An 11,459-nucleotide genomic window follows, 5' to 3' on the forward strand; every position below is an offset into this window, starting at 1 on the left:
GAGTGCTGGGATTAAAGGCGTGTGCCACTACGCCCGGTTAGCCCTTACTCTTTTAAGATTTATTATAATATATATGTAAGTACACTGCCACTGTCTTCAGACACACCAGAAGATGGCATCAGATCCCATTACAGATGGTTGTGAGCCACCATGTGGTTGCTGGGAATTGAACTCAGGACCTCTGGAAGAGTAATCAGTGCTCTTAACCACTGAGCCATCTTTCCAGCACATCCCCAGCAGTTTCTTAACATGTCAGAGCCTGCTGGGTGGTGCTCTGCTCTGTGGGCTCTGGCTGTTGGAACCTTCTGAATTACCTTTGGGTCAGAAGCCCCTACAGTCTAGGTAGGCGTGGCCGAGGATCTGTTGTCCTCTGATAGTGGTATTTTCCCCATATATCACAGGTCTCACTGTGGGGGATAGAAGGCAGCAATTAGATGCTTGAAAGGCGACCTCCCCTCCAATTGGACTGTTTAAGTTGGGTCTCCAGGACCTGGGCCGCGGGGGCAGGGGACAGGGCATCCTTGTTTCGCCAAAGTCTTGGAGGGCTTTGGCCAATCCTCTCCTCCTCTCTTCTGCCCTCCACAGCTGGAGGCTCAGCTCCTCCACCTCAGCAGCACACAGCAAGAGGCCAGCCAGGAGAACCTGCAGCTCCGGGAGGCTGAGCGGGACCTGGCCGGGCAGCTAGAAGAGGTGCGGGGACAGCTGCAGGTGACAAGAGGACAGTTGGATACTGCCAGGACCAGGGGCAGAGTGTCCTGGCAGATAGAGGAAGAGCAAAGGCAAGTAACCACCCTCTCTGGATGAGGGTAGAGAGCAGTGACTCCTCAGAGCCGGGAAAGGCTGCTCTCCATGGAGCCGGTTAGGTTTCTGTTCACACACACACACAGAGACACAGATACACACATATAAACACATACACACAAACATACACAGACAGACACATAAATACACACAGACACAGATACACACAGAGACATACACATATAAACAGATACAAACATACAGACAGACACAGACACACAGACACATATATGCATACATACATACAGACACACACAGACACACAGATACATGCACACACATACACACACATAATGTCTCTCATGCACAGACTTACATATAAACATATACACACATATAGACAGATAGACACATACAAACACATATACACACATACAGACAGACGCAGACACATATACACAAATGCACACATAATATCACACACACAGAGAGACATATATACAGACACAGAAACACACACACATAAATAGGTACACACAGAGACACATACATACACACACACACACACACACACACACACATATATATATATATATATACACACACACACACACACACACATATCTCACACATACAGGCATACATACAGATATAGACATGTACAGATACATACACACATAGACACACACACACACACACACACACACATATATATATATATATATATATACACACACACACACACATATCTCACACATACAGGCATACATACAGACACAGACATGTACAGATACACACACACACACACACACACACACACACACACACACACACAGCTCCCAGCCAGTCAGGTACTTGCTCTGTTTGAAGCAGCTCAGGGGCAAGAAGGCTTGCGTGGTCAGGGCAGGCTTCCTAGAGGAGGTGAGGCTTCGTGTGGATTTTGAGGTAGAGTGGGATGAGGGTGCTTTCAGCTACCCTTAGAGGAAAACTAGCCACGGGAGGGGTCATGCGACCAGGATTTGGGGGATACCACCAACCTGTACTCCTTCAGCCTTCACTTTTCCCTTCCTTCCCAGTGTCCCCAGGGCAACTAAGGAGGCCCCAGACCCTCAGGCTGTCCCCACAGAGGAGGCCCCACTGCCTGAGCTGTTTGGGAATAATGACGACTGGGACCAGTTCCTCAGCAGCATTGAAGACCGGTCCCACAGAACCCTGCGCCTTTGTTGGAGCCCACCCCCAAGCCCGAGCAGCACCCCCGCCCCCCAGACTCCCCGCATTGTGAGACAGATCTCCATTTCCAAGATGTCTGCTCTGCAGTTTCCTCAGGCGCCAGCCTCAGATCCAGACTCGGGTCCAAGAGGCTCCCCTGAGGCGCTTCCTGGTGGTGCCAGAGATGGAAAAGGGGTAGAGGGCCCCAAGGGACAGGGTGAACAGGGTGTCAGTCCTAAGCAGCCTGGCAACTCCCCTGACTCAGACGCCAGACCCAAGGGCCCCTTCCTCTGGAGCCTGCCAGGAGCCCTGACCGGGGAGTCTGGGACCGTTGAAGCAGCTTTCAGAGGTCAGCTTGCTTCTGAGGCTGAGCCCCCTCCTCAGGGGCTCTCTTCTCTTCAGTCCCCAGCCGAGCCCAGAAAACAGACCGAGACGCCAGATCTGGGTGACGAGAGCCTTTGGTCTGGACCTGATCCAGCCAAACTGTCCATAGAAAGGGAGGCCGTGACAGAGGACCTGAAGCTGGGTTTAGGGTCTCAGGGAGCCACAGCTCTCCCTGAGGGGGCCACAGAGCCTTCTCTGAGCCTGGAGTCTGTGGACCAAGTAGGCCCAGAGAGACCAGTGCAGGATGAGGCTCATCTGGCTAGGCAGGAGAGCCATGCTAGGGGGTCCCAAGAAGCCCCTGGCCAAGTCCTTCGTCTGGATAGCCTGCCTACCCACCTCCCCCAGAGTCTAGAGGAGCAGCTCAGGCCTGAGGAAGGAAACTTAGGAGAGAGAGGTCAGCAGGACCCCGGATCAGAAGCCAGTAAGGTTCATGGCCTGGAATTGAGGAGCACGGAATCACCCCAACAAGATGACCCCCTGCCTAACACATCACAGCCTCCTGCTGAGATGGAAGTCCTTGCTCCTGGCCAGATGTCTCCTCCGAGGGGCTCTCCCATCTTGGGGGCTGGGGCTGGGCTTGCAGTGGGAGCCCCAGAGACCACACACACTCTCCCACCCCTGGCTGAGTCAGAAGCCCAGCCCGGGCCCGTGTCTATGCCTGTTCAGGTGGAGAGCAAGTCAGATGCCCCTCAGCCCTCAGAGCCAGAGGCACAAAGCAGGCCGGAGGACCCAAGAACAGACTCACAGGAGGCTGAACCCAGTTCTTCCCCTGGGGACCTCACTGCTGGCAAACCTCAAGCTGACCCTGACTACCTCTACCATGTCATCTTCTTGGGGGACTCCAGTGTGGGCAAGACCTCCTTCCTACACCTGTTACATCATGATGCTTTCGCTACTGGGCTGACGGCCACTGTAGGTAAGGCCCCGTGGGGAGGCAGCAATGGAGAGAAGAGGCTGGGCCAGGGCCAGCAAGCCATCCCAGGAGAAGGTGCAGGCTCTGCCTTGGCCACAGGCCTTCATGAGGCATTATTTTATATGGGCATAATCTTAGCATTTCGCTAATCGCCTCTAATTACAGGCAATTTGCTCTCCCTGCATTGATCTAGTTAGCTTATAATGCACCACAGGTGCAAAGCACCGTGCAATTTAGGTCCTGGTGTTAGTAGAGTGTGAACAGGCCAGTCTCCACCCACACAGTAGGCCGTTCCCTACAGCGCCTTGCTGGATGTGCTCATGACATGCCCCAGGTCTGCCTGCATGCCCTGGCAGGAGATCACAAGTTGGGTATCTTACATAGAATATATTCAGAGTGTGGCAAGTTAGGACCCTAGAGGTGTGGGTTCAAATCCTAACACTACCACTTACTGGGGCTATGAACTCTGTTTGCTTTGTGTCACAACTCCCGGAGGCAATTGGCTTATAAAGCCGGAAGGTTTAACTCTGGCTGGCTCAAGAGTTGGGAGGTCTTGGTTCATAGTGGATCCTGTTGCCTTAGGGTTGTGGCAAAGCCGTGTATCCTAGTGGGAAACACATACTGGAGCCACATTGTGCTGCAGGGAAGCAAGAGAGAGAGAGAGGAGCCCCAGAGGTAAAACACTGGCTTTTCCAGCATAAAGTCCTGGGCACTGCGTTATATTGCTGTCATCCTAGCACACAGGAGGCAGAGAGACGGAGGGTCACAAGTTCAAGGTCATCGTTGGCTACTTACCAAACTTGAGGTCAGCCTGGGCTACATGAGACCCTATCAAGATGGGCTGGAGTTGGGGGCGGGGGTAGAGAAGGAAGAAGCTGAAGCCAGGGTCCCACAGTGCACTTTGAAGGCATGTACCTAATGACCAAAGACTTTAATGCCAGCCAAGCCTCATGGTTTTGGTTTTGTTGTTGTTGTTTTGAGACAGGGTCTCTCTCTATAGTCCTAGAATTTAATATGTAGACCAGCTTGGCCTTGAACTCATAGAGATCTGCTTGCCTCTGCCTTCTGAATGCCTTCAACTTTTATTATTGTTATTATCATTAAGTTTTGATGTGTGGGGTGTTCCTGATGCCTGACAGGCCACAGGAGGGTGTTACAGACAGTTGTGGGTGTTGGGAGCTGAGCCTGCATCCTCTGGAGGAGCAGGAACGCTCTTAACTGCTGCACCATCTCTCCAACCCACAGGCCTCACCCCTTTAACTCTGCTACTTCCCGATGGCACAGAGCCATAAGTCCACGGGCCTTTGCTGGACACTTCAGGTCCAGCTCTCTCTAGTTCCCACGTCTTCTGAGCAGAGATGGGAGTAGGCTCTGCTTCCTGCAGGGTTGCAGGTTCATGCATGTCACCTGGCTTGTGTGGTACACTCAATCCATATTAGCCATCATTCTTGCATGATAAGTCAATATTTGACCGTGATAGTTTAGTGGTTCCTAGAAGGGGGGTCAGAGGTGGCGTGGTGTGTGTCCCTATGTCAGTTCCAGGTTCCAGGTTGATTAAGAGTCAGTGCCAAGCAGATAGCTTAATACTCCCCTGTTAAGACTCCCCAGGGGTCTGGGTCAGGCTCTAGGGTTTCTCTGCCCTTGTGTTATGGTTTGCATACGCTTGGCTTAGGGAGTGGCACTCTTAGGAGGTGTGGCCCTGTTGGAGTGGGTGTGGCCTTGTTGGAGCAGGCGTGTCACTGTGGGTATGGGCTATAAGACCCTCATCCTAGCTGCCTGGAAGCCAGTCTTCCACTAGCAGCCTTCAGATGAAGATGTAGAACTCTCAGCTTCTCCTGCACCATGCCTGCCTGGATGCCGCCACGCTATTGCCCTGATGATAATGGACTGAACCTCCGAACCTGTAAACCAGCCCCAATGAAATGTTGTGCTTAGAAGAGTTGCCTTGGTCATGGTGTCTCACGAAACATGCCCACAGGCCAACCTATTGTAGACAGTTCCTCACGGAGACTCCATTGCCACGATTCTAAACGGTGTCAGGTTTGTAATCAAAACTACCTACACACCTTCTTCTTATCCTGTGGCAGAAAGATCTGTCAGCCTCTGCGGGAACAGACTCAGGGGCTTGGTCCGAGACTTCCACTCAGGTGGAGGTGCGATGATTGACTTTGCCATGGGAATGGCTTTCAGGAGGAGGCAGATTATTGAGAGTTTAACGTAGGTTTAGCTCTGGTGCTCACAGGGATGGAGTACACAGAGACGCATGCACAGAGATCTGCCTGTCTTTGTTCCTACCACCCTGAGGCTGGGGTTCTAGCGTGTTTGCGTGAGTGCACTCATGTGCGTGTGGAGGCACACGGCTTTGGAAAAGGTCCTCCAGGCCTCTTCTGCCTTATTCACGGAGACAGAGTCTCTCATCAAATCCAGGGCTCACCAATGTCTCTTCCTTCGGAGGCTGCCACGCGCACCCAGCAATTATGCTGGCTTATGGGTATCTGAAGCCGTCTTCAGGCTTGCAAGTGCTGAAGCCCCGAGCCATCTCTCCAGCCCCCTGACGGTCTCTGTGTGTCAGTTCCACACAATTCCAGAGCATAGACTCAGAGCAAGCCTGCACCTGTAGCCACCAGGGCCCCCCATCCCATCCCCTCTCAGAAAGTCATGATTCTTGCCAAGTTCATTCGAGGTCATTGGCTGGGGACACAGATACCAGGTGTTCTGACTTCTTCATGTGTGATTCTCAATGTGGTCCCCCCTGGTGGCACAGAACTGAATCCTAGTGAGGCTTCTGGCCCTTGCTCACCACCTGCCCCACCTCAAAGGTTAGACCCCACCGGGGAAAGCCTGGCCTCTCTGTGCCTGGTTCTGCCCTTGACTATTGTGGATGTGTGTGGCCTGCCCCCTTGAACCAGTAGACCAAACGCTGCGTATCTGATGGTTTCTGTGGCTTTGCTGAACAGTTTTGTGGCACACTGGAGTGTCTTGAGGGTAGTTGAGGGGGCGGAAATTAAGTGGCGGGGGTGGATAGCAGTGGCAGGAATGGCGGAGACTAGGGGCCTGTATGAACCACTGGGGATAGCAGCCTGTACTTACAGGGGTCATCATTGAAATCTGTCACCCACATTGTGGATGTCAGGAGCTGCCAGACTGCCGTGGGCCCTGCAGGAAAGGGGGTGTAGACAAGGACATAGCACCCCCGCCCGTTCATTATTTTCTCTCTTTTAAAGATTTATTATTTGTTGAGTGTCTCTGTGTTTGTCCCTGGGTATGCACATCTGAGTGTAGGTGCCTGTGGAGGCTAGAGAAGGTGTTCATAGCCTAGAACTGGAGCTGCAGGTGCTGGTGAGCCGTGTAATGTGTGCGCTCGGGCCTGAACTCAGGTCCTCTGCAGCAGCTGGAAGGACTCCTCACCGCTGAGCCATCTCGCCAGCCTCCCCTCCCCCCAATTCTTGCCCACATCCAGAAGGCTTCTTCAGACAGGTGGGAGGTTGACCGGAAGGGGCACAGAATCTTCTCTCACCTCCTTATTCCAGGATCTGGATGTGTCTGCAGCTCTGGCTACAGGAAGAGTGGGGCTTGGGACTGCAGAGACTGTGGAGGGGATAAGTGCAGCCACCTGGGTGTGCCCAGCAGGACCTGCAGAGCATTGAGGCAGTTTCACTGTGGGTCTTTTGACTCTCACCTTGCTGATGAGAAAGAAAGACTCAAGGGGGTAGTTGATTGGTTGACTAGCCCGAGAGGCCCAGGGCACATAGCATGACCCCGTGGGTCCTTTCTGCACCTTGGGAAGGCTGCTTGATGTAGGGCTTGATTGTGGGGTTCTTTGGAGAGCAGAGAGGAGCCCGGCACCATGGCTCCCATCCTTCTATGGTTGGGGTTGGGAGTGGGCACATACCTGGGGCATCTGGAGTTAGTTGTCCTGGGTTGTCTCTTCTATGTGTCCTAGGGGTGGATTTTCGTGTCAAAAACCTGCTGGTAGACAACAAAACCTTCGCCCTGCAGCTGTGGGACACAGCTGGACAAGAAAGGTATTCAGACCGTCCCCACCAATGGTCAGGGACCTGGGCTGAGCTCAGAGTGTGAGAGGAAAGGGTGGCCCACAAACTGGGTGACAGACTGGGGACAAGGTCTGTCCCCACTGAAGCAATAAGACTCAAGGAATCAGGAAGCAGGGGGTGGGGGGAGGCTGTGAGCTCAGGTGCCTTCTCTGCACAGTCCTGGGGGGGGGGGGCGCTGGGTGATTTTCCCCTGACCGACCTCCTGGACTGCAGGTCTTTTATATAACACACGGACCACAGTAATAGAAACTTAAGAGGCACAGAGGTTTGACTCTGAAATTCCATTTCTGGAAACTTGTTCTAGGGATAATCTCATCCATGAAGCAGACTCAACCGCTCAAGGTTTCATTACAGATGTCACAAAACATGGGAGATGCCCTAAGTGGCCCCTAAATACATCAAAGTCCACCTCTAGGATACGACTGTGTGTGTGTGTGTGTGTGTGTGTGTCCTCCGGCTCTGGATGCCGTGCCCTCATGCAGACCCTTCGGGCAGGTACCACAGCCTCACACGACAGCTGCTTCGCAAGGCAGAGGGGGTGGTGCTCATGTATGACGTCACCTCCCAGGAGAGCTTCACCCACGTGCGTTACTGGCTCCACTGTCTGCAGGTGGGTCTGTTCGGGACTGCAGGCTGGCCTCAGGTTTTGGAACCCAGAGGAAGCTTGGAATCCACCCACCCACATTCCTCCTTCCTCCAGGTTTACAAATGCCACAGTAGTCTTAGGAACGACACCACCAGTGGGCTGAGGAATGCGTGGGTGGATGGACTGGGAGCCCTGTAGCATAGAGAAACCACAAACACACCGTATAGCTCCTGCTAGCAGCTTGGGTTGTCTCCTAGGTGGGATTCCCATTATCGACGTTTAGCTCCGTCCCCCACGTACCTAATCTTTGTGCCTGGATTCTGTAGGGAGTTGTGCTGATTTGTGGATTCAGCAATTACGGGGCTAGAGAGACAGCTCAGCTCTGCTCTTCCAGAGGGTGGGCAGAACAATCCAGAAAGGCTTCCAGGGGGAGGTGCCCACGAGGTTAGCCAGGAAAGCAGGAGAACTATTTTGTAAGCAGAAAGGAAAAAAGAGAGGGTCCAGGTGAGAGGATGGCGTCTGGAAACTTCTAGAAGTTTCTACCTTGGGGCTGGCTGGCACCCACCTAACAGCACATATCCTGTGCGCAGGATGCAGGTGTAGAGGGGGTGGCCATGATCCTGCTGGGAAACAAGATGGACTGTGAGGAGGAGAGGCAGGTGCCCACTGAAGCTGGCAGAAGACTCGCCCAGGTGAGTACCGGGACATCGCGGAAACGGGGCTTCCCGCACACCCCGTGCCTGCCTGTGGCAGAGGCCTGGCTGTCACAGATATGGTTGTACCTGATCACTCGGCCACTGCAGGTCAAACCCAGGCTGTGCCCGGCAGGCGCCATCTTGAGCGCTGTGTGGAATTAGCAGATTCCCACGCACCCCCAGCCCACGTGAAAAACCTCTCCGAGTAAAAACAGTTTTAAAAGCATCACTGAAATCCCCAATCAAGTCTTAATTTTATCTCTGGTCTCTAATTAACATACTCCCTTCTTGTTTATTCTATTTTAAGACTCAAATGTTTTTCCTTGGGAAGGCAACATCAAAAGCTTTGCTGCCAGACAGGGATACTATTATTTATAAGTGAGATTTAACCACATACTAGAAAAGCCAGGGAGATATATATATATATATATATATATATATATATATATATATATATATTTCTTTTCCTGGCCACGCCCCTGACACAGTCCTTAGGATTCTAGCTAAGCTTCATTGTTGATTCATTTCTCATGATTATGACTCGCCATTGTGGCCCCAAGATGGCAGATTATCCGCTCTGGAACAGTAGTCTGTCCCTTTGAGAGTTCCTTCTCCGAGAATTAATCTTGCTACTAGACTGAGGACTAAGGGTAGAAAATGCACAGATCATTTCCCCTCAGACATCTGCTCAGTCGCTGGCAGGAGACTATTCATTCCTTACAGTATTATTTATAAAGGACATCGGCCGAGCGCCACAGTTACACCTCAGAGGTTTGTGTGAGAGGCCAGCGATTACCATGAGTGTCTCTGTGTGGCTCCCACTGGAGCAGACGAGTGAGGGGTTTTTACTGGAAATAGTCGTAGTGAGATGCAGGTTAGAACCAGGAACCTAGATGCTTCCTTAACCCGCTCCCTAGCTTCAAGTCAGCAAAATCCCATGACTGTAGGAAGGGAGGTGAGGCCCAGAAGTATTTTAGAAAAAAACATACAAACAAACCCTGCGTGTTAAGGAGAGGTCTTGCATGTTTCTCCAAACTGAGCAGTCTGTATGTCTTCTACTCCAAGTCTGGGGGACAGTCTCTAGCTGTGTCCTGCACATGCAGGGTGGGTGGTGGGCCGAGCTCCAGCCAGGGAATGAGGGTGGCAGGCGAGGGCCGGCAGAGCTGGACCTGGCCTCTCAGGCACTCTGTGTGCCTGCAGGAGCTGGGGGTGTCCTTCGATGAGTGCAGCGCGGCCCTGGGTCACAATATCCTGGAGCCCATGATGAACCTAGCTCGGTGAGTGCTTCCCTATACCCAGAGTCCTCAGGGGCAACCTTGCCCCTCTCCAGGAAGTGGTGAAGGAAGACCCTGGTTACAGACCCCATATTCTGACCCTGTGCTCCGTGCTCACAGCTGTCTCGCACCCTCTCTTTGCCTATAAACTTCCTGCCCCAGACTTCTAGTGACTTTCATGACTGCGCGAATAGCGGCGCTATCTGCAAGGCCATCCTGCCCCGTGGAGCCTTTCCTTCTGACTCCGCGTCTCTGTCTCCTATCTCTCTGTGTGTCTCTGCCGCTCCTTACACTCAGTTGGTTTCCTGCCCCCTCCTCCCGCCCCCCTCCCGTTTCAGGCCTGTGACTTTCTAGACCACTGTTTTTGTGCCTCATACTCACTGGGTGCTCAGTGGCTGGCTGAGACGGGCGCCGGGAAGGGTATTGCAGTCTGCCAGCATGGCTGGCATGTGGTTAGAAGTGTGGCCCTTACTAGAGATCGTCTGTTGTACCTTCCCAGCTTCCTGTTTGCTCTTCACCTTGAGTTTGGGCTTTCAAGGGAACACAATGTCCATCCATGACCTAGGTCTCAGCTCAGGCTCAAGCCCTGGAGTGAGATTTTATGTGCACATGTCCACTTGCCCACACATGTTGCTTGGCACTCAGGGGGCCAGAAAAAGTGACAGAAAGACACAATATCCCAGTTCCGTTTTTCTACTGCCTTGAGCATAGAGGTGGGGGAGGGGTGAGAGACTCCCACCCCCCACTCCCCCACCCCCAGCCCTCCATGCTGCATAACAGAAATAACTCGGGGACATTGTCACACAGGTCACTTAAGATGCAAAAAGACCGCCTGAAAGCCTCACTGGCAGAAGTGACACACCCGCAGCCAACCAAGAGAGCTGGCTGCTGCCGCTGATCACCAGCCTGGTCCGATCCTGGACTGACTCTTCCCGTGGCTCCCATTCTGCTTCTTAGACACAGCTGGGACAGAGAAACCCTGCAGGGGACAATGTCACCTCTGCTCCACTGAGCAAACATGCCAGGGGTGGATGGCAGGACAGATCTAGGAAAACTCCATACAAGCAAAGTGTCCCCAAGTCTTTCGTTCACCCCAAGTGGCGAGATGGTAGGGTATTCTAGTCTCATTTCTGCGACGGTAAAGACTGATCAAGAGCAGCTCAGAGGCGGGCAAGGGCTCTTCCAGTTTATGCCAGGTCGCTGACCATCATTGTCAAGGCACGAACTGAAGCGGGAACCACGGAGGATCGCTGCTTACTGGCTCACACACTGGCTAATGCTTAGCTTTTATAGATTGCCCAGGTCTACCTGCCTAGGGTTGGTACCGCCCGCCCACAGTGGATCAAACCCTCCTGAATCAATCATCAAGCAAAGCAGTACCCGGCAGACATGCCCAGGCGGGCTGGCGAGGACAAGTCTCTAAGAATTTCCTGGTGATTCTAGATCGTGTTAGGTTGATAATAAAAAACTATCCAGGATGCAGGACACACGTGGGGGAGGGTGCTACTCTCCTTTTGAATATTTTTGGGGTTTTGTTAGTGTCTGGGGATGTCTTGTACAACCAGGGGGTGGGATTGTGGAGAAGGAAATAAATCTTGCAGG

At 52.7% G+C, this 11,459-nt stretch overlaps 1 protein-coding gene across 1 annotated transcript in view; it reads left to right on the plus strand.

The window, feature by feature from the left end:
- The window catches only part of Rab44 (RAB44, member RAS oncogene family), a 34,305-nt gene extending 22,846 nt beyond the window's left edge, over positions 1–11,459 (plus strand). Inside the window, exons 8-14 of the mRNA XM_021221836.2 lie at positions 586–779; positions 1,818–3,250; positions 7,191–7,272; positions 7,798–7,912; positions 8,479–8,580; positions 9,784–9,860; positions 10,665–11,459. Coding sequence (XP_021077495.1) covers positions 586–779; positions 1,818–3,250; positions 7,191–7,272; positions 7,798–7,912; positions 8,479–8,580; positions 9,784–9,860; positions 10,665–10,755 — 2,094 coding nt within the window. The 3' untranslated portion in view covers positions 10,756–11,459. The remainder of the gene's footprint in view (positions 1–585; positions 780–1,817; positions 3,251–7,190; positions 7,273–7,797; positions 7,913–8,478; positions 8,581–9,783; positions 9,861–10,664) is intronic.

The sequence above is a fragment of the Mus pahari genome, chromosome 21 (assembly GCF_900095145.1).
Source record: "Mus pahari chromosome 21, PAHARI_EIJ_v1.1, whole genome shotgun sequence".
Taxonomy (NCBI): domain Eukaryota; kingdom Metazoa; phylum Chordata; class Mammalia; order Rodentia; family Muridae; genus Mus; species Mus pahari.